Here is a 23,747-nt window from a genome sequence, read left to right as displayed (position 1 = left end):
GCAGTGGGAGAAATGCCAGATGTAGGTGATGGGGAGGAAGGCAGCAAATCACACTGCCATGTGTGTTCCTATGCAACAATTTTGCATGTTCTTCACATGTACCCCAAAACCTAAAATACAATAAAATAAATAAATGGGAAAAAAAATAATAATAATCTTGAGAAAACACAATTCTAATAATTGTCTCTGATCTCAATCATGAGAGCAATTAGTTCTTCCTTTATAATGCCCTTCACTACAAACCATATTCAAGAATGAATGTTATGTCTCAGTTACAAATTACATAATCTCAAAATTTCCCAACACCCATTTAAAAATCTTGGGAAGTAGCTAAACATTTAGTAACGTGAGGGTTAGTAAATATCCTTCAACATCTGCATACTTGTAAAAACAATACAGCATAACAAAAGGTACTAACGGGATTGCCATTATGCATGAAACCACTAAGAATCAAAATATTTCTGTAAAAATAAACCATTTATGGTACCATAAGTCCCAATTAGGAAAAATTTTGATCTTTTGTGAAGATCAGTCTTGGCAATCTACTTACACTTAGTAATTTCCAAAGAGTTTAGAAAATGGAGAGTCCAAGTTGGTAACTACACTTGTTTAGAGATAAAATATAGGAAGGCAGGGAGGAGTAAGTACTGTGTTGAGATAATAACTGCTAACACAGTATCTCCATCCAATATCTAACTCCTGCTCGACCAACAGCGATTCTAGCGAGAAAATAGGGCGGGGAGTAAATGTTAGGTCTTGGGACATGAATAGTTGCATGTCAGGCAATAATCCTAGAGAACATTTCTTTCACAGTTCTGAGACTACTCCAAATAGGGATCACAGGCAAAAGGGGAAGCTATTATATCATCTCCCCTGAAAAAAAAGTTATGTGGGACTACTACTGCTGACAACCTGTGTGTCCCCAGAATCATATGCACTGGTGGTCCTAATCAAGACTTCTGATTGGGAAGAATGAAAAACTTGCAAAACCTAAACTGCTTTTCTACACTCTTTTTCTCAAAGCACAAATAAATCCAGAGAGGCTTACTAGCCTTCTCATAGAATGTGGTATAGATCAATCATCCCTGAATTGTTTCTTAAAAGTATAACAAGTTCTACTTAATTGGAATACTTTAAAAATCATATTATAATTAGAAAAGTGAGAGGCATTCCACTATGAGTTACAAGTTTTATATAATATAAATACACTAAAATTTAAAAAGTAATGTACACAATTTCCCAGTTATCTTCCTGGAAAAATTGCAAATCATTATGTTCTTTTTCAAGAATATATTAATGGCTAGCACGGTCTGGGTAATATTAAAGCTACTGTATAAAATGATAAAGGATAAATAAAATCGCTGTTAGAAACCAACCTCACTCAAATCTGAGGAAAATGTGTAATTCACTTTAGAAATCAATAATTTTGTGCTTTTAAGCTCCATTCATTTCCACAGGCAATCCACTTTTATATATTTGCAAAAACTAAATAAAGAATTCTGGAAGAATATTTGTAAATTTTAGGAGTGTTATAAGTAACTTATTCCTCTGAGAAATGAAACTTTGAATATGATGTATTTTCCTTGAGGGTGTGAATACTTATTAAACTAATGATAAATTTAAAACTAATTTCATTTGGGAATAGTACAGAGACCCTTCTCTTTTGTTTTTTGAATTTGAGTGTTAGATACCACCACAGCAACATTATTCACGTGAAACTCTATGCCTTTGTTCTTCATGTTGTGAAGGCTATGCCCCAACAACCTTCAGTGTTCAACAGAACTGTGTCCTGATACGAAATAAGTTAAAAATCCAAAATGCTACGCAGATATGAGAGTACATATCAAATTATTACTGAAGAAAAATGGTGACACAATCAAAATCATGGATAACTCCAAACGTATCAATAGATAAGAGAAAAACTGCTTTGATATTAGGTGATAGGAGTTGGGGCAGGGCATTAATTAACACACATATAAAACCCTAATAAATACCATAGTGCTTTAAGATTATAATGACCTATTTTCAAATAAAAAGTCAAAATTGGTAACAAAACTGATAGAAATTGCCTTCTCAAATGGAAAGACACTTTCTAGACTGATTTTTAAGTAGGATGATGACTGACATTGAAATAATAAGACTACTTTCTAAGAGTAGAATGAGTTGGTTCCTGATTCATAGATGCAATTAGAATCACTTAAGTGGGGAGGTTAACAGAATCTAAAACACAATCCAGCATGGAGTAAGATAAAGAAAAGAGAGACCAACTGAAGTTACATGGTGGTCATTTCCTCTCCTGCAGTCTAGCTTACCCTGTTCAATACCCCTGATTCTCTCATAAACTCAGTATATCATCTTTCTTTAAACTCAAACCTAGAATATAAATTACGCTGGTTTCCATTACCTCACTGCCCTATAGTTGAACACAACAAATCCAAATTACACTACCAAGTACCTGGCAAATGGTTACCATAGTAACTACAGTTGTCATTTATGGAATGCATTCATGGAGTCCAAATGACTCATAATAACCTCATTAAAATATATTAGGAAACTAAAAATAGAACTACCATATGATCCAGCAATCTCACTACCAGGTATTTAACCAAAGAAAAGGAAATCAGTATGCCAAAGAGATTCCTGCACCCCAATGTTTTCTGCAGCACACTATTCACAATAGTCAAGATATGGAATCAACCTAAGTGTTCATAAACAGATGAATTAATAATGAAATTGTGGTATATTACACAATGGAATACTATTCAGTCATTAAGAAAATAAATGAAATTGTTTCATTTGGGGCAACATGAATCTGTCAGACATTATGTTAAAAGAAATAACTTAGGCACAGAAAGATAAATACACATGCAGGAGCTGAAAAAAGGTGAGCTCATAAAAATGGAGAGTAGAATTTTGGTTATTGAACCCTGGGAAGGATAAGGCAGAGGGGAATATAGAGAGAGGTTGTTTAAAGAATACAAAATTACAGCTAGATATGAATAAAATTCTAGCATTCTGTATCACTGTAAATATGTTTAATGATTTATTGCATATTAAGATAAGAGATTGTATATTGTATATTAAGGCTAAAAGAATTTTGAGTATGCACAATACAAAGAAGTGATAAATGTATGAGTTGATAAATAGGTTAAAATTCTATTTATTCATTGTATGCATGTACTGAAACATTATCGTTTATCCCAAAAATATGGACAATTATTTATCAACTAGAAACAAAAGAAAAATATATCAGGACATCCTAATTGGAAAAATGTAATTTAATCATCTTTGTATTAAAATATGTTTTAACACTTCTGTCTTCTCAAACTATTATCAATCATTGGTGAAACAGAATGTAATAATAGTAATACCATAAATGGAGGAAAATCAGTTGTATTGATTTTAATTATAGTTTAATATTTCAATTTGTTGGTTTGCAGTAAAGTAAAAAGTTGAGTTGAAACCACATGAAATCTTGATCCCAGTCTAGGTCAATGCCTGCATCTAAAACATATTTAAAATTTAAAAGGTTATTTGCACATAGCAATGATTTTATTCTGTTACTATGCTCTCATCTAAAAATTTTTGTAATTCAACTGCTATATTAAAAGGTTTTTATCTTAAAGGTATAGCTCATGGTTTGTCCCAGAAACTCTGATGGAAATCTAATCACACATCCCCACTGCCCACATTGTTCTGGAGCACCACCTGTCAGCTGAATAGGATAATGACATGTGGTGGGGCTCATATACAAATTTCTACCTATCTCTCAGTCTAAAAATAATAGCCTTCATTTTAAAATTTGTTCTGTTTTGCAAAAATGAACAATTCACAGCATCCTTGAAAGTTTCCACATTGGTAGACAGGAGAAATAACTTTTTAACAATTCTAACCCACAGACTGTAGGGAGTTTGAGGTTGTTGCAAAAAAGCCAGCAGTCAACTGTAAAAGAGCAGAAATCTCCCCTCTCATTAATAATACTTTTCTTAAGCATGTATTGTTTTGCGACACAACAATGTTAATTAGCAAGTGGACACTACTGGCATAGCTCTGTGAATATAAAAGTTTATGATGTCATGTATAGCCTTTACCTGATTCCTTAATAAACGTGAAAAACCATAATATAGGGAAAGCATTTAATAATCACAACAATTTACTGATTATCTTCTTTGTGACAAATTCTGTCAGTATTTGTATGTAGATATGGAGGATTCTGCTCTAGCATGCAGAAATTTTTCCAAAAATCATTCTGTCATACCTTATTTTAGTTGTGTCCTGTCTTGAAAAGTTTAAATGCCTATAAAATGTAACATAAAAAGTTATCTCATGAATTTGATTAAAAACCATTTTCTCTTGAAGGCACTTTAAGAAACAATAAGGATAAAAGGACAGAGGATTTGAGTTTGCCAGGTAAACATAAATCTTTGGAACAAAACTGTCTCTCTAAGCTCTTTTTTTAATACGAAAACTGTAAAAACAGAATATGAAGAAAAAATGATTTGAGAAAACTGCCGCTTACAGAATGCCAAATTCTTCACCAAATAATCTACTTACAGTGCTCATGACAGTCCATGTGTACAACAATTCTACAAACCATTATTGTATCACCTGTTTATATACATAGGACACACAAAACTCAAATTTAAATTATCAAAAAGCAAAAGGTCATACTCTTCACATATTTAAGATTTTCTAACTTTAAATTTATGATGTTTCCTTTGCATTTTAACTGCCCTAGTTCTCTCCTACTACTACTACAGCATACATAATTAACATTTATTGAGCACTTACTATGTGCCTGACGCTATTTTGTATGCATTTTATATGCATTTATATGCATTTCATTTAACCCTCACAACTATGAGGTTAATATTAATATTTGATTACCTTTTTAGATGGGAAGATTGAAGCTTAAAAAGATTAAGTAATTCACCTTTACTCATATGGTTGATTCAAACCTAGGCTATTTAATTCTCTGATTCCTCTATTTTACTCCTAGCAATATTTTACTTCACATTATCAATTTCAAAAAGTGACTGCAATGGTTACTCTATTTGAGGTAACAAAATTACATGTCATATATTGTTAATATACTTGATCCTGTTTCCAAGTTTGATATATTCACAAATATTCCTGGTTATTTAGAATTATTATGAGTATCAAACAAAAGCACTGTTAATGGCCTAAGATACTTAAGAAATTCATCTATGTTGCCAGCATACTAGGAGTTTTCATCTATTGTCATATATAAAATGTTGATATTTAGACTATGTGAATTTAATAGGAGCCTAGGCATTGCTGATCAGCCACCTGCACAAGTGCTGCCATTTCCAAGTTATTTAATTTCTCCAAGCTTCTGTTTCCTTGTCTGTAAAATAAGGATGGCAGTGTCCATATTGTTAAGATCAGGTGAGATATCACATGAGAAATGCTTAGCACACTTCCTGATACAGTTGACCTTTAATAAGTATTAGATGTTATGATTTCTTGACTTTTTACCAACGATGAATTAATTTGTGATATACAGAAGTTTATAACAACTAAGATAGGAAAAGCACATTAAATTATCGAAAGAGATAACTAAAACTTTGAATAGTTTGAGTCAGAGACACTGTGGCATATCCAAGTGGATATATTCAGCAGGCAGTAGAAACAGAAAGGTTTAGAGCTCTATATAGGGGTAAGAGCTTAGAATAATCTACACATAGGTAACACAGGAAGTCATCTGGACAGTAAGAAAAAGATGAAGAGGATCACAGCCAGACAGAAACATGGGATCAACTTATTTTTTTGTTGAGTGCATTATCTTTATTCATTGCCTCCTTAAAAATAGACAACTAAAATCTAATTCTAATATATACCCAATAATAGCCAAATGGATTGTTAGAATATTGCCTCTGTTGAGAAATGGCTGTGTGATTTGTCCAATTATGTAATTCTAAATCTCATTTTAGTTATCTATGACAAAGAATTAATACTATCTACAATGCAAGTTTAAGGAGGCACCAGAAGTAATGTATAAAAGTACCAGCTGTAATCCAGGCACTTTGGGAGGCCCAGGTGGGCCGATCACCTGAAGTCAGGAGTTCGAGACCAGCCTGACCAACATGGAGAAACCCTGTCTCCACTAAAAATGCAAAATTAGCCAGGCATGGTGGTGCACGCCTGTAACTCCAGCTACTCAGGAGGCTGAGGCAGGAGAGTCGCTTGAACCCAGGAGGTTGCAGTGAGCCAATGTCACACCACTACACTCCGTCCTGGGCAACAAGAGCAAAACTCCATCACAAAAAAAAAAAAAAAAGTGCACACATGGCATGGTGTAGAGGAGGCATTAAAGTGGATATAGACTATAGAAAGTAAGGAGAGGTGGTAGATCAGAAAGACTAAAACAGAAGGTAGGGCATCACAGAAATGCAGTCTTCATACAAGGAACCAAAAACAATGTTAAAAGCATGGCCACAAATGGAAAAAGCAAAACATTTTATTTAGAAGGTTTATACTGTAGATCCAAAAGTGGTAGTAAAAGGCCTTAAAATATTTCCAAAGCTAATAAAGGTCTACTTTATTTGCAATTATGTTAGGCATGCATATATTCATCTATATTTTTATCTCCTTTTGATTTTCAGTTCGCATAGGAAAGTGCTTCTCTTTTGCTGTATTTCTTCTCAACATTTTATCTCCCAGCCACAAGTGCAGGTTTCTAAATCCCTGCTGTGCCTATGTCCCCACCTTCTTATATATTTCTCCTTCCACTTTAATTAAATCAGTATTTAGTTATAAATACCTGCTGGCATAAACTGAGGAGCAAAGTAAAGTGTATATATTTTAAGCTTGTATGCTTATATTCTCTATTGTTTTTTAAATTCAGAATGATTAATTGGTGATAGTATAATGGATCAGAAGTGTGAATATATAATATGAACACTCTGAAAAAATATTTATTACTTAAGGATGACACTTTTAAAACAATCCTCCACAAATCTACTAATCTATGAAGAGCAGGTAGGGTGATAAGCAGATGGGTGGCAATCTGAGCCATAGAGACTTTAAGGATGCGTTTCATCTGCTCTAATTTTTAGAGGCTGGAAAAGATATTTGGGCATGGTGTGCTTATGAAAGATTCTCAGAAATCACAGAACTCAATTCCCATCCCCAACATTGGGGACCAGTTGTTTCTCAGCTGCCTCACTCATTTCTTATCATCATAGAAAAGGTTAGATCAGAGCTTACCACCCCAAACATGAAGGAATTCACTAACTCTTGGGACAGACCATTCCAATTTTGGGAAGCTCTAACTATGAGAAACTCCTTGATGGTGTTTAGCTGAAATCTGATGCCTTACAATTTCAAACAGCTGTTAATGTTTCTGTTCTCCTGTGCTATAAAGAACATTCCTAATCCCTTCTGTACGTAACATCTCTCTTCAGCTATTGAAGACAGTTACCGTGTCCCCTTCTCAAGACTTTTTCCATGCCTGACATCTCCTTATTTCTTTAATCATTCTTCAAATTAAATAGTATGCTATTATTCTGTTGAAATATAAAATTTTAAAAACACATGTCCAAATCTAAGTTACCAAAATTATAATAGTCTGACCTTCATAATGTCTACCATAATATTGTATTTTAACTTTGTAAAAATAAAAGCTTTAATTTTAATTTTTTCATCTCCTTATCTACCACAGATGAAATCCAGGGACAGTCCCATATCTAATACACACACCTGCAAAAAGCTAATACCTTTCCAGAAAACTATTCATTCTAATAATATGAGCATGCGATATGGTTATTACCACATAGATGATGGTCATCACATATTCAAATTAGTGTGAATCCTTGCAGCTCAATTTAAAGACATAAATGGCACATCAGCACTTATACTCACTCTAAGGAAACATATAGCATTTACTTTAAATGTCCACATACTAAATTACACGGGTGATTTTCTCCTAGGCTAATTCCATATGTAGACAGTGGCATCCTGTCTATTGTGTGTGTGTGTTTTTTTTTTTTTTAACTTCAACTGACATAAAGCAGGTATCTGTGTTGTAATACACTTAACTCAGAAAAATGCATTTCTCAAACTGGCTAATACTTAATTGTGGCAAAGTTACTGTGACACTATTCATATTTCTATTATTTTAAAATGCTTATGGAAAAATTCTTATAATGTGTAACAGTAATATTCAAAGTATTTAGTGACTGTAATGCCGAAGGCAAATCAGAATGGATCATAGCATATGCCAGAAAAGAGATCTGAAGGTCCATTATTGGGCCAAGTATTAACTCTTTACTCGTTTGATTGGGGTAAGTCAGAGAAAGGGGTTCCAGAGAAGGTACCAAGGAAACTCAATTAGGCAAAATGGTATTTCAATATTTTAACAATCAGCAAAATTGTAAGAAATATACTACTTGAATATTAATCCCGGTATGGAATATACTTTGTTCATCATATCCTACACAAGAGTTTATGAAAATTTGAAAATGCCAAAAAGAAGATCAGTATTTTTAGTAGAAAGAAAAATGAAGAGTAAAGTTATTTTTTTTCACATATTTGAGTAGAAAAGCATTGGAAAACATTTGACCTTGACTAGGTATAAAATCAAAGATGTGTTCAACTTTAAAGTAGCACATGTACAATTACCGAAAGCCTTAATCAACAGAGAAGCTATCTGAAAAAAATTAACCTTGAAATAACCACTGGAAATATGATGAGATGAACAATTCATGAATGAGAATTATTCTCTACAGTCAACTTGATTATGGAGACTATAGTCTGAAGTCATGAGAAAACCTTAACAGATATATAAAAACATTGCAACTCTGAATACTCTACAATTCATTGTGCTACAAAAGACTGTTAGGAATGCATCTTGACATTCCCCAATATAGATATTATCGTACAAATTCTCGGTTTTCTCTAAAACCACATTTCCACAAATGTTACACATCTGTGAACATTTTCTCAACAAGTTTAAACTCATTAAGAAATTTCACTGAAGTTTACTCTCTTGGATAACATTTTTTCACAAAGACCAAGGTCTGGAGTTTTGTTTGCTTGTTGTGTTTTAAGCCACTTCCTGATTATTATAGTGGATTTTATTCTGTTGGCTCATCTGTCAGATGAATAACTTGTTTCAGAATATGAGATTCTACCAGATTCAATCACAAAATTATCATAAAATAATGGGATTTCTGACTGACTCACAAGTAGTAAAAATCTTGAATACCAAAAGTCCACTATATATGTCCTTGAAACAAAGATATTTTTGATATTTTGACATGCAGGTATTTTATTTTCTGCAGATCTGGAACAATTGAAATGTTTTTGGTTTTTCTTTTTTTTCTCATTAATAAATCTGCCTTCGCAGAGCTCTTCCCGCCAGTAAGAAATGTTACTTACAGAAATTTATTTTTATATAGCCTATAAATATTGAGTGAAAGCTGTTAAACTGTGGGAGACAAACTTCATCTGTACCTCTCAAAGAGTGACTGAGTCAGTTTGTAGGAGTGAAATAGCATGTATCAGATCTAAATTTGCCAAACAAAATTAGCTGCATGCCATTCTATTTGTCTTATCTTTTTCTCTGGCTCATGGTGTGCTAATTCTGGCCACAAGCAATACAGTAAGCACAGAAAAAATACTGAATACCCCTTTCACCAACAGTTGTATAAAATGTTTTGTCTATTTCAATTTATCTTGAAGCTTTTTATACTTTCAATTTTCATCCTGTATTTAGAAGAAAGAAAAGGACCACTAAAGAATTGTATCTGAATACCAATCACTTCAATTTACATTAATTCCAAGTACATTTTTAAAGGTTTCAATATATCACCAGGGACAATGGGCTGCTAAATTTAAAGTTAACAACTGGGAAATATTATTAACTGTTTAGTTGGTATTTTTTTAAAACTGTAACTTGAAATACTAACCCTTTTGTTTCTTAAATGTGTTAACATATTAGTTAAAAACATTACCAAAGATCTACACTCTCTTTTGATTTTAACTGAGATGCACTGTTTCATTCATGGCTAATAGTGGTATCTATTGTAGTTTAAAATGGTCATATTTAATTTCGCCTGTATATAAAAGTCAAAGGTTGACTTTTATTCATGCTAAATAACAAATGATTAAAAATCCAGTGAGTCCAGTGAGCTATATTTCAAAGGGTAGGACCTTAATAATATAGCTCTTTTATATCCAAACTAGCAAGGTTCATTTAGATTACATCCAACCATAATAAACTACAATACTGTGTAAGAGACAGTATTAAATAAGCTATTTAAAAACATGATATCAAGAAAATATATACCCAGATTAGGCACACTCATATTTAGAGAGAAAATATTCTGAAAATTATCTTTATATAGTACGTTATTTCATCCAAAGATATACCCAGGTACTTTACAGTGTGATTTTACACTACATAATATTAGGTTGGTACAAAAGAAATTGTGGTTTTTGCCATTATTTCTGCACTAACCTAATAATTTTCTTCTCAAAGCAACGCATTATTCCTCATTAATAATGGACACTAACTACATGCACTAGAAAAAAATCCAAAAAATTGTATAATGACAACCAAAATTCACAGTTAATGGAAGAGCAATATTACTTCCTAAAATGTATACTTTTCAAAGATAGGCAGATTTACCACAAAGTTTCTAAAATGGCTTCAGCTTCAGAACCCCTCTTTGTACTGGTGCTTCCCAAGACTCTGTACTTAATTTGTATTTCTATTTCAATATTGTTTTTAAAGAGGTTCTGCATTGTATAAATGCAGATCTCCAAATCCTGCATATGCCTCTAATTCAAAGTTTTCTCAGGACAAAGCTTATATTATCATTTCCGTAGCATATATGGTGCAAAGAAAGAAATCTGGAGAATACAATGGAGGAGGGAAACTACAGAGTAACAAAAGTAGGACTCCTTAACTGATAGATTTATTAGCAAGTTTCTTCATGTGGCTATAGGGAAAGCAAGAAGAACTGCTGACCTGAAGGCAGAAAGATGTGGCATGCTAAGCATCTCTTTCTTGCGCAGTGGGCAGGTAGAGTGGAGAAACCACGCCTTTCAGAAGCATAATTAGCCTCTGTCGCTGTGAGAAAGGGATTCAAGAGGCTGAGAAGCAGAAGGCCAAGCCAGCTGGCTCTCAGGACAGGGCAGACATGTAACTAGACTAGACTAGTGTATCAGTGGGGCTTCAGCCTTGCATACTACTTTATATCTCTAGTCCCTCATCTAAAAAATAGGAGCAATAATCCCTGATTCAAACTTTCTTCTCATGGATTCTTAAAGTAAAAAAAGGACAGGAAAATTATAAAAGAATTTCAGACAAAAGTTTCTAATATCCCCATTCCCAATTTCCTCATTCATAGATTACAAGGCAGACTGTTAGGTAATTTTCAAAGTTACCTTAACTCTTTTAGGAAAATATAAATTAAGGTACAATTACTGCACCCTAGTGGTCTAGAAAGGTTGACAGTTCCTTAGCATCTGGTAACCCAAAAATAAATGTCTAGAAGAGCATTTGCCCTGGTAGACTCTGACTCTATAAATAATATAATCATTTCACCCATTTTCAGAATGCAGAGTGAATCATCTAAAAGAGCAACTAGGAGAATCCCATAACCTCTCAGTTCAGTTATACTGCAAGTGCTTCCTCTATAGGCTCCTTTTAAAATGGTAAGCATATGTCTAGTTGTCTATTTTAAGATACTGAGAAATCTTAGTTATAACAAAGTTGTATTATCACATGTATTTAGGAATAGAAAATGCCAGATTCTGTCTGGAACCCTTTTTCATGAAATACTTATTAACATTTCTCTGGAGGCAAATATTCCTCCTGAGTCCGCAAAATCACTTAATAACATATTTTTATATTGTGTTTATTGGCCTCATCTATCCTTCTTTAAAAGAAAGAAAAAGCTAGCACCTTGAGCTCTTATATTTCCTCTTCAGTTCCTAACGTGACCCTGAAATACACTGGTGGATCAGTACATGCTCATTGCTTAAATTGATTAAATTTTTAAATGGCAGATAAGTAAGGAATAACAAAATAACAGCTATTAACATTAAAATACTGAACTATAAAGTATTTACACGTTTAAAAATGGTAATAACATATATTTAACTTCCCAAATATAAAACCAACAGAAATTGTACCATGTTATGGGTAGACTCTAAAAATGGGCATGGCAATAAATGATAGAGTCGTAGAAACACTCCACTTGAAGAAATACCCTAGGAAGCTCAAGAAAGCAACTAAAGAAATTTGCAGGGTAAACATGCCCAATATCTATTATTAAGAATTCTATAATTATGTTATCAGAATAGCTTACTTTGTGCACTATATGGTTTAATTACAAATAATAACCATCCATGAATGAGCTTAAAATTATTCCTGCAAATATATGCTATTCATTCATGTGAAAAAATATTTGTAAAGAGCTTGTATGTATGTGGCACCACATTAGTCTCTGCAGGGGATAAAAACTTTGGTACTTAAAAAATTAAAACTATTAGTTGGTTTGATTAAATGCCAGATATGTGATATTGATAAGGATTACTGCCTAAGGTAGTCAGTGAAAGAAGATCTAATAAAGAGGTAAAACTTAAAATATTCAAAAGTTTGGTCAGGCAGAAGTACCAAGTAAGCCACAAATTCCAGGAAAAGGGATCAGCAAAAGTAAGGACAATAAACAAGGCATAGTCATGAAATACTGACTAGGTCAGTCTGGTTTTTAGACAGAATGCATGTTAAGAGACTCTATAATGGATTTAAAAGGAAATTGAAGACAGTTTCAGCAGGCTTTGAACATAACAAGAGGGATCCATGAAAAGTTTCAGAATAAAAATTAAGAATATTAGAAACGGTAATCTGACAGTGACTGGAAGGAGATTTTAGAGGTATGAGGACGTGGAGGAAGGAAACCCATAAAAAGGATCTTGCAATAGCCCTGCCTAACGTTTTTAAAGAACAGACAATGCTTATAAATATCGGGGAGTAGATTTTAACATGCCTATGCAGTCAACTTTCCTTTAAAACAAACTTATTTAATGGCTCTGTTCCAGACAAAATGACCATAAAAAAGAAATTCCTGAAAATGAAAGTATGTGTATAAAATATTATTCTATTGTATTTTTATTTGGTTTTCATAGGTCCCTAAAGAAACTCATATTATCCCATTCTTTATGCCTACAGAGGATAGGAAATAACGACAAAGATTTTAGTAAGAGTTTTCCTAGAGCAAAAATAGTCACTGCCACCCATGATCTCCATTAGGCACCCCCTTGATGGTGATGGACACCCATCCTGAAATAGAAGACTGTGCCTCTTATTGCTCAAGTCACAGCTATACTTGATATAATCACAGAGGCTGGAGAATCTGTTGTAAATTTTTTTCAGTCCTAACCAGCCATGAGATAACTCCAGCAGAGGAGAGAAAACAAGCACATGCATTTTTTGAAAGCAGGTTTACGATCCCCACTTGTATCCAAAAGCTTAACACTTGGATATCCACCTATACTAGATGCACATGGGACCAGGCATAAGTAAAGGTCAGCAGAGCAGTAAAGATTTAGCAGGTGAAACTGATTGTTTACAAGTCTAATCTTTTTGGAAAATAAAAGTGTTTATTGTACCATTCATTTTCTTCTCTTTTAACACATTTAAATTATGTTCCATATGAAATATGATAAATCTTCTTTCAGTCTTGAGTCCTTTTAGTTTAACTCCCAGGACTCAGAAACTGGATCTTGCATATTCCAATTGGTGTTTAGTACACTTCAGTAACCCCTACAATATTGGAAATAATGTGATTAATAGTAATGATCCTGGGCTACTTCTCATGGGAGATGTTTAATGATATTGTGCAGAAAGTTTCATGGTGTTTATGTTAATGTTTTACTGGGGTCCAATTTCTAACAGGAAGTAACTCTTCCTGCCAAAACAAGTTTCAAATCTCCCTCCTGTCACCCAGGCCCATGAGAATGCTCGTCATGCCCAAGAAGGCTCAGACACGTGACGAAACTCAGCTACAACCAGAGAACATTAAGGTTAGATAAAATGTTGAGTCTATGTTGAGTCACAAGGCCCAGAGGTAGCATCTTACAGAAGCCAACTAGAGGGAGAGAAAGCTGCTATAGAAATAAATTTATAGTCAGTACTTAAAGCTTTGCTTATACACTTCCTCAAAGAATAGAACTATGACTTAGTTAGGGCTATGATGAAATAAGAGGGCCCAACAAAGACTGTAGAAATGATAACCTTAGGTCCAAGGATGGGCCTAGATGAATCTGAAGTACTCCCATGGATTTTCTGGTTAAAGGTCTCCACCAACTAATTGGTGATGAAGAACCCACTGTTCATCCTTTACAATCCATTTTATTAAAGCATTCATAGTACTTGCTTTTAAAATGGAAAAAATAACCATTTTCTGCTTATCGGGCATCTTCATAAAGTCCCAGGTTAAAAAAACAGAAAAGAAACTCTTAAAGTGCTACTATATACAGATAGTACTCTGGGCTCCTGTATAACTTTTAGGGAATTCAAAATTCTGTGTCTCCACAGGCCTAATCAGGTAAACAAATCCTCTTACAGAACTATGTCTTTAAAAAGATGCTTTATTTCTTTACTCCTCAGTGCCATAACTTATCAATGCAACCAATGATTAATCTCTAAATATAAATGAAAGATGAGGAGGAGGCTCCTATGGTCTTTCTTTTAGAAAGAAATACACAATATAATAATTAGGAGTGTGGATCAATCCATTTGTCTTCATTTCAGTTTCTCATTTCTCTTCAATGCAACATAAGCTTTTATTTGTTTTCTTTTTTTATGTGTCAGTGGTTTTTCAAATATTACTATGTATGCTACAGAAAATGGTATTGGTGTCACGAGCTGCCACTAACTTATATTATCTAACTTCCCTGTGCTCTCAGTTTCCTCACTTACGAAATAAGATAACTGGACTACATCAGTGGTTTCTAGTGCTAGACTTCTGTGACACCAGTGCAGGAGAGTAGAGGCAACAGTGGAAGCAAAGTGAGGGAATGTCAAAGGGAGAGGCTACAAAGCTGGCTCCTCCCTGCAGCTTAACTACACAGCTCTCTATTTTACCCTTTCAGTTTTAGAGACTAGGGCTTAAGCCTATGACTTTACTTGGTGGGGTCGGGGAGAAAGAGGTCCATTTACAAAAATTCTTAAAAACCAATGAATTTTTTTCTAAAAAGTCTAAACTTTTCATGTCTACTTAATTGAATTATTAAAAACATTCAAGATGTTAATAGCTTAGGCATGACTTTTAGCTACACTAATAAAGGTAAGGAGACTGAGACAGAAGCAAATAGTCCAATCCAAGATCACATAACAAATGATTGTATGACCAGAACCCAAACCTCCTAACTTTTATTTTAGTGCTTTATTCCCTAGCATCACACAATAGCAGGGCTGCTGCTGTACTACCCACAGCTAAGGCATGCACTATTCCTATTAAAGTCTATGTGGCTGCTGCCCCCTGGAGTTGTGCAAAGGCCTGCAGAACAATTCAAAATGAAAATAACTCTAAAATAACTATTACGTGCTATATAACTCCTTTAGAATCAGTTACAAAACAACCACATATTTCAACTCCATATTGTAAAAGGACACAGCTTTCCTCTCTTGAAAAGTTTGTACAATTATAAAGCACTTAAGTATCAGATGTGAACACAAGGAAGTGACCTTAAAGCTTGATTACAGCATTGGAAAATAGGGCAATTTATTTAATAAACATTTCAGAATCGCCAACAAATCAGAAAAACAAAACAAAACAAAACAAAAAACCATAGAACAATTCTGAAAATAGTATTTCAGGGAAATTGCCCTCAAGTACCTTTGAGTTAGCCTTTATGCCTTTGAGTTAATAACCTCTTTATTTCATTAGACAGGTACTGTTCTGGCAGAGACAGTTTGCTAGAAAGTTTACATTATGTTTCTTAATATAGGTATACACATTTTAGATTACATGTGCAATTTAAATTACATCTATTAAAAAATTTTCTGGAATGTATCTCAATATTAAAGACTTTAAAGTCATTTTCAGAAAACTGTACAGTAGAGAAATAGTACATGACATGCACTTGTCTCCCAGGCAGATAAGCTAAGCCACAAAGAGATGGAGTGATTTGCTCAAGTATTAAGAAACCCAAGGAACTATCCTTGGAAGGTAAAAATCCTGTTTTAAACCACATGACTATGTTCCTTGTCCCATTTAACCACAAAATTAAAGTAACCCTCAAATTATGTTGAAGACATACAGTTACAGGAAACATTGACCTATAATCTTTTTATTTAAAAAAAATTAAGCAATTATTTTTCATTATAAACTGAAAATTCCAGTCAATAGCTGTATTAGCAATCATAAAAAGTAACGTTTTAAGTCTAACTGCCCAATATTTATAATACTTCAGAAAATGAATATTAGATAAGACATGCAATTTGGTTCCATATGGTAAAAATGTAACATAATAGAGCATCTCTGAAATGATATAACCTGGAGAAAAGTTGTTAATATGATTAAATTCTACCCTGCATAACATACTCAGTAGATCACTATAAAAGATAACAGTGGAATATGCTTGATGATTAATTTCTGTACAACAGCTGTAGGCTTGAACCTGTAAAAACTAATTTAAGTATAAATATTAGCATCTCTACAAAGCAGTATCTCTTAAAATGGGTAAAATTAAACAGAGCAAGTACCAACAAGTTTGCAGGTATCAGAAAATCCTTTTTGATCATTTGTTTCATTTATGTTTTAGGCACCTACAAACTATACATGGATATCCAAATGGCAGCAGAACACTCTAATGTAAAGCCAAAATTTATGGGTATTTTTAAGAACCTGTTAACTTTTCCTAATAACCAGCTTGATATAATACAAAAACAATATCACTTTAAAGTACTGCAATGTTTAAGCCATCCTAATTCAATTTATTGTCTAAAATATGCACTGTACATAGCCATTAATCTCAAGGTGGCTCTAATCACCAAGCTTCAGAGAGTACATAGAGCACAATTCATTGCCTCACTAGCATTTTTTAAATGGCAATGGTCCACCTTCCTTTCTTGGTTAAGAGGGGAAAAGAAAGAAAGGAAAAAGCGTTAAGAGGGACTTCTCTGTGGAAAGATTTGGCCTTGGAGTCAAGGCTTTTAAGATGTGCCAGTGATCCTGGATCGATGCCTTTTTATTTTCTTTCAGGAATAAATCTGAGCAATGGAATGGGCTGCGATTGTCTGGCCAACCAGCCATATCAGATTTATCAGAAAGAATGAAAACTGGCTCAGAGGACTCCTGCAGTGGCTGAGTGGCAGGTTGCTGGGAAAGACACACACAAAAACAATATTCTTAGTGGTGGAAAGGAAAATATATATTAACATGTGTAAACTCAATAAATACTAAGATGCAAAGAAAGAATCTATAGTAACAGAAAGGGTGAATGCATCAGACAGATGATAAATAGTACTTCTATTTTAAAACCAAAGGGATGAAACCTCATGAATACTAAATATTCAAATCCACTTTGAGGAGGAAATATAATTTTCCATCAAATAAATGCAAACTCTAAAAATCAGCCAATGCAAACTTACTGTGTTCAGGTTAGAATAAAAAATGCATAAATCGTGCACAAAGTTCATGCTCTGGTAAATATTCTAATGTAATTTCTTAATTAAGACACATTTCTAGTGACTAAATGAAAACATATATATAAAGCAGTAAGTGCCTTGATTTTCAACAAAATTTCACTTTCTATGCATGCATAAAATAAAGGCAGTTGAGTTTAAGAGCGCGCGTGCGCGCGCGCGCGCGCACACACACACACACACACACACACACACAATACTGATATAACCAGTCATTTAATCACAACAGTACATATACTATTTCCAAGCGATCTGCAGTTATACTAACAGATATTAATTTATTTAAACATTTTGTGAAGGAAAAAATAACACCTTCTTCTAAAAAGGCTCCTTATATATATGAGAATTTCAAATTAAAAACAGTGTACCCATAGATGTGCTTACAGTAAACACTTGTAAGAAATTAATGCTTTTTTGAAAATATATTTAACACCTTTTTCACCACCTAAGTTTTACTAACATTTTTCTTCTCAAATGAAAAATAGCCCATGATTTTGGAGATATAATGATGTATCTTAAATACGTAAGAAAGCTGTATGTACTTTTAGAGAATGAAAAGCAAGACTGAGTTACCTGCAAAAAAGAAATGGGGACTAAACTTGTTCATCATTTATCTCCTAAGGTATATAAGAGTACTACCACAATACCACTGTATATTTTCTTCAATACAAAGGTAACATTGATAATTTTCCATTATACAAGGAAGACATAAATTTTAGAATCACTCCTTTGGTTAGCAAAGGCTTTATAATTGCCATATAAAGGGATTTTGGCTACAATATATCTAGATATATCTAAATAAAATGTATCATTGATAATGAGACAAAGTCCTTCAGAATTTCTCAAAAGCATCTTCTCTAAAGCTGAATTTTCTTCCAAGCAAAAGAAATAAGAAAAAAAAAAAACAAAAAAACAGGTCCTCTTCTGTTACAATTATTTTAAGACATATCTAAAAGATCTATACAACAGCATCCCCCGCCCTATATTTTTATTCTGTTCACATAGAGCAGTAAATAAGGTGCATTCCTTCTGCTTCTTAAGAAATTAGCATTTCAAAAATATGTCACTTTCCCCTGAACTCCAAGCGTGTCTAATAATGCGAGAAGCAGATTGTCTTCCCTCGTTTCCTTAATTTGTTTCATCTAAAAGCAATTCACTCAACATCTTGTCGCCCTCTGGCAGCTTAGTTTACTTATCCGCACTTAATTTCTCATTTGGACCAAAACAAACTCCTCCAAACTGCTACTGACTGCTAACCGCGAGAGGGGAGACGCGCAGTATGTATTTACTTGGGAACACACAGCCACGCATACATAGCCACAAACACACGGAGCCTCACTCACACCCCAGACAGTAACTTGCTTTTATAACAGCACTACATCAAAACCAGCTGAACTTACCCTGCCAGGTGCGGCAGGGTTGGGGTGGGGGCGGGAGCGGATGAAAAACGAAGTCTCCTGGGGCATTTACAGTTTCCAATGGATCACCTTAGTATGCGTGTTGCAATTATACCAGGGATGCACCCGAGAGCTTTTCTTTGTGCGGCCCTTTCATCTGGATCACTTTGTGTTTTGAACAAGTGAGGCTCGCCTTTGTGCCCCCAGAATTTCAAGTACAGAGTCACACATGGAACAACAATGGCACGCTAATCCTCGCGCTCTAAATGGGCTCACTTGTGGGTCTGACAATTCGCCCACGGAAACGAGAAGAGACGAGCGAGACGCGAGCTGGTGTCGCCTGAGCCGAGGAAGAGGACAGCTGCAGAACTAATTTGGATTACATTCCTTGCAGAAATTCTGAAAAGGGCTTTACGGCATAGCTCAACCCAGAGCCGCACAGTTAATACCAAATTGCTGCGGACTCGGAGCGGGGTCCCCCAATGGCAGAGGCTGAACCAGACAGCCCCCAGTAGGTCGCCTCGTAGAAATTCCTCTCGGCTAAGCCTGCATGTCGGTCGCCACTGCCTTTGAATGGGTCAATGTGCATAATCAACCCATTGACGGAAAATATGAAGGGACTCTAAGTGGGGAGAGAGATAAAAAGAGATGTATCTAAGAGGCCGCTTGGAATGTCAAGTCCGTGTTGGTGTGATTCCGGAGGTGGCTGGAGCGCGGGACCTGGTATGCATGAAGAATTTCGGAGTAATTGGGAGGGTGCAACAGACAGCACAAACGCCGCACATGTGCCATTCGAAGGTCATTTTGAAAGGCTCGACGATAGTAACTTGTTTACTGGGCAAAGGAGGAGGCGGCGGCGGCGGCGGCGGGGGCGGAGCGGGAAAACTACAGCCCGCTGTTTTCTTGGAGAGGTCAGGATACCCTCCGGGGGCCTAAAGCTCTCCCTGTCGCCACTCCCGGGGGCTTTATCACCTTAAGCTACCTCCCACGCTCCAGTCATCAGCCCCGGATGGTTTCGGAAATCTCCCTGGCTCTCCAAAAGCCACCCCTTGACCGCGTCAGACACCGGTCCTCCTCAGACCTCTCCTGTCCCACTTTCATCCCCGGGAAACTCAAGTGTCAGAAACTTTGAGCTCCCTTGCACTGCAGGTGTTGTCATTAGTCCTGCACGCCATGGCGCGCCAGCCCCGTAGCGCTGCCTCTCGGGGTCAATGAGCCCTTTGCCTGCCCGGGTACCTGGGGCTCGAGCTCTCCAGCAAGCAGTGGCCGTGCACCCAGCACCGCCGCCGCCGCCGCTCGCGCCTGGGGTGGATCCGGTGACCCGCAGGCTGGGCAGCACCACGGGGCAGTAAACAGACAAGTTTGAAGGACTCCGGCCAACAGCAAGTTGAACTACAGGAAGAACTCTTCCCGGAGCCAAACACGGCAACCGACGGGAAGGCCGGGCTTCTGGCTCGAGTGTGCCAACCCTTTTTTTTTTTTTTTTTTCCCTTTTTTTTTTTCTTTCTTTTTTTTTTTTTTAAGATCAGGCAGGCCAGCAAGCGCCCCTGAAGTCATTGGGACAAGGGCTCCAGGAAGCTGGCCGAGGAGGCCCGGCGCTCCGGGCCCCGGGCCGAGGAGCGCCAGCCAGCTGCACTCCGGCTGCCCAGGCTGGACGCTAGTCGCGTCTGACCTCACAAGGCTCGGGTGACTGGGGCGCAGAGGCCGCCGGCAGCACACACAGGTGCGCAGCCCGACTCTCGGAGCGCCACTCTCCACCGCCCTTCAGGCTGGGTTCGGGAGAGGCCCAGCCAGCACCCTGGGACCCCAGCCCTTCCGCGGCCCCGGCGGAGCGGCTTCTTCTCTCGAGAGCCCATAGTGGGACCGGAGAGTCTCCTCTGACGGGATTTGAGTCTCCCATGTCCCGAACAACAGGCGCCACCAGAAGGGATCCCGCTTAGGCTCCCACACAAAACGCTCGGGAGAGAAACATAGGGGGTTACGGAGACAAAAAAAAAGGGGGGGGGGACAGGGGCTCAGATTTTTTACGGTAAACAAAGCCCGCGCACACATACAGGGTAAGTTTCGAGTGGAAAGAGGGACGACCGAGAGCCCCCGGAAGAGGTCCCGGTCAAGCGGTCGCTCCACGCCTCCCGGGATGGGCGAAGAGGGCAGGGGAGCCACTCGAGGCAGCCCCGCCGGCGGCGACAGGTTTGGCAACCGGAGCGCCAGAAGGAACCCACCTGACTGAGAAGCGCTGGGCTGGACGGTCCCCGCCACCACGAGAAGGCTCACCCAGACCCAAAGTCCTGTCGCCGGCTTCATTTTTTGGAAGTCTCAGATCCCGTGCTGACAGTTACATGTCCAAATGGCATATCCCCCTTTCGGGCACGCGGAGGAGATCCCACAGCCGGGCGCGCGTGAGGGCGCGAGGGGGGCGGGCGCGGCGCGCGCGGTGTAGCGACTCCCAGGGCGGGCGACCGAGTCCGCGCCGGCAGGTCCAGGTCCGGAGCCCGAGGAGGGGGCGTGTGTGCGCGTGTGGGAGTGTGCACGGTGTGTGCGCGTGGCGCTCCGGGCCGGACTGTGCAGCTATTTCCCCGCGTGAGCCTTCGCTTGCTCGCTCCCTCCTCACTTTCTCTCTCTCTCACTGGTTGGTCAACAATAAAAAAGGAAGGGGGGGAGAAAGGTTTCCAAAAAAAGTTGATTGCAAAGAGGCGGTAGGTTTCCGGCCTCTCCCAGCAGCAGGGCTATGTTGGGCTCCTTCTTCAGTTTCCTTGTACCTTCAGTCCAAATCGGGAGGGGAGCGGGGCGGGGGGAGCTTCTCGCTTCTCCCCAGATCCTGTCCGTTTTCCTGTCAGCGTTCCTCACACTTGTCCGGCGGCTGCAGTAATTAAAGCTCCGAGCGTCATTTCCAACGCTCCGCGGTCTCCAGCTGCAGCCCCACAGAGAAATTAATAAGACTCCAGAANAAAAAAAAAAAAAAAAAAAAAGGTGGGGGGCGGTGGGAATAAAACAACCCTCCCCGCAACCAGGCAGGCTCTGCTCAGCCGCGCAAACCCCGCCCATGCTCTGACCCAAGTAGCCACGCCCTTCCCCCCCAAAGGGAAATCTTATTGGCTCAGCCACTCCCCAAAATCCTAAGGCCTCCGGAGTTGGGAAAACACCTGTCAGGGAGAGGGAACCGCGTGGTGGGGGCAGGGGAAGCTGGATTTAAAGGGCTCACCCGAAGCCACGCACTGAAGCACTCCTCTTCCAGCCCTGGCAGAGGCCGGAGACAGCTGGCCTGCAGAGTGAACAGACCATCGGAGGGGCGCTTACGGAAAATTTTTGTTTTTTTAAACAAGAAAGTCAGCATTTTTTCCATTGCTCCACAGTTCTCCTCTACAGACAGGACTTTCCCTAGAAATAAAAGGAAACTCAATGTTGCTTTCAGCAAAAACCTTCCTCCTACAGCACTCTGCCACTCATGGTCCACAATTAGAAAGTACTTTAAAAGTGTGATCAGTAAGTAACTGGTAGCCCCTGCGGATTAGGTAGTTGTGGGAGTATAATCACCAATCACCGCCCTGGCTCCCGCCCCAGTTATGCCATCTCTCCGGTTCTTCCCACATTTCCAAACTGACCAACATTGAGCCAAACTAAAATTTCACAATTATAAACCCATATCCTTTTATTTTTAGATTTTGTGGGTTTTTCACCTTTGGAGTTCATTCTTATTAAGCAGATTCTTGTCCAAAGCCACTGATTTGATCCTAAAAGGCTAGAAATTGTCTCAAGCCTGAGAGAATTTAAGGAGGCCACATCATAACATTATTAACCTTAAAGGATTCTGTTTATTCTATAGTAGACCTAGCTTTAGGCCTCTTCCTTGTCCTCATTCTGCATTCAGGCTCCCCAATCCTGAGGTCATTGCTAGTTATGAGAGTCTCTGACCTTTTCTGAATCTAAAATATTCTGGGACTGGGTCATATCAATGTACATATCCCTTGCCTTTTACAGCTCTGAAACTGCACCCTGGCAAGGGCCAGAATCTCCTGGGGGTAGTAGGTTATTGGATTGCTATTTGTACAGGCATTCTATGTATGAATTACTTTCCTTTTTTGGTTTTTCTAGAAGCAGCAAATATATAAATAAAAAGTATCAGGGGAGCTTAAAAATCAAACCACCCTGCTTTTCATTACAGACCTTGATCTCTGTTTCCCACTCTCTTATCTATAGCCCCATCCGTCAAGAATTTCCATGGAGCTGGGAACAGATAGTAGTACAGATGCCTGAAGCTTTCCCTTTCTTAGACCCACAGCAAATAACAGGCTCCATGAAGACGCCAAACAAGCTGAGCATGCGGTTTTACCAGAATCAGTCTAGGGCAGGGAGGAACTAAGCCTAGAGCAGATGATGGTAACTTGACCAAAATGGTACTGATTGCAGCAGAACTGTGCACACTGCTCTTTGGGATTATCTTTGTTTTGTTTTCTTTCTTTTTATTAACATTCCTCTGTTTTCTCCTCTTTCCTTCAATCTCTTCTCATTTCCCTTACTTTAAATCCTTTTGAAATTCTCAGGCACCTCTCTCCCATAAAAGCTACGTCTTTTCAAAACTTACTTTCTGTCCCTAGAATGACAATTTAAATGAGAAAACCAAACATCTTGCTTTTGGAAAAGTTTAAGTCTCTGTGTGAAAAAAA

At 37.5% G+C, this 23,747-nt stretch overlaps 1 protein-coding gene across 4 annotated transcripts in view; it reads right to left on the bottom strand.

Annotated features, from left to right (window-relative positions):
* Window positions 1–22,127, bottom strand: part of ERBB4 (erb-b2 receptor tyrosine kinase 4) — a 1,210,589-nt gene extending 1,188,462 nt beyond the window's left edge. For all 4 annotated transcript variants that reach the window (XM_017535013.2, XM_017535015.2, XM_017535010.2 and 1 more), the window contains exon 1: window positions 21,306–22,127. In XM_017535013.2, coding sequence (XP_017390502.1) covers window positions 21,306–21,387 — 82 coding nt within the window. In that variant the 5' untranslated portion in view covers window positions 21,388–22,127. The remainder of the gene's footprint in view (window positions 1–21,305) is intronic.
* Window positions 22,128–23,747: the final 1,620 nt, after the last annotated feature.

This window comes from Cebus imitator, unplaced genomic scaffold, assembly GCF_001604975.1.
Source record: "Cebus imitator isolate Cc_AM_T3 unplaced genomic scaffold, Cebus_imitator-1.0 Scaffold89, whole genome shotgun sequence".
NCBI classification, from domain to species: domain Eukaryota; kingdom Metazoa; phylum Chordata; class Mammalia; order Primates; family Cebidae; genus Cebus; species Cebus imitator.
The sequence above is the reverse complement of the archived record's forward strand: the minus strand, read 5'-3'. Positions and strand labels throughout refer to the sequence as shown.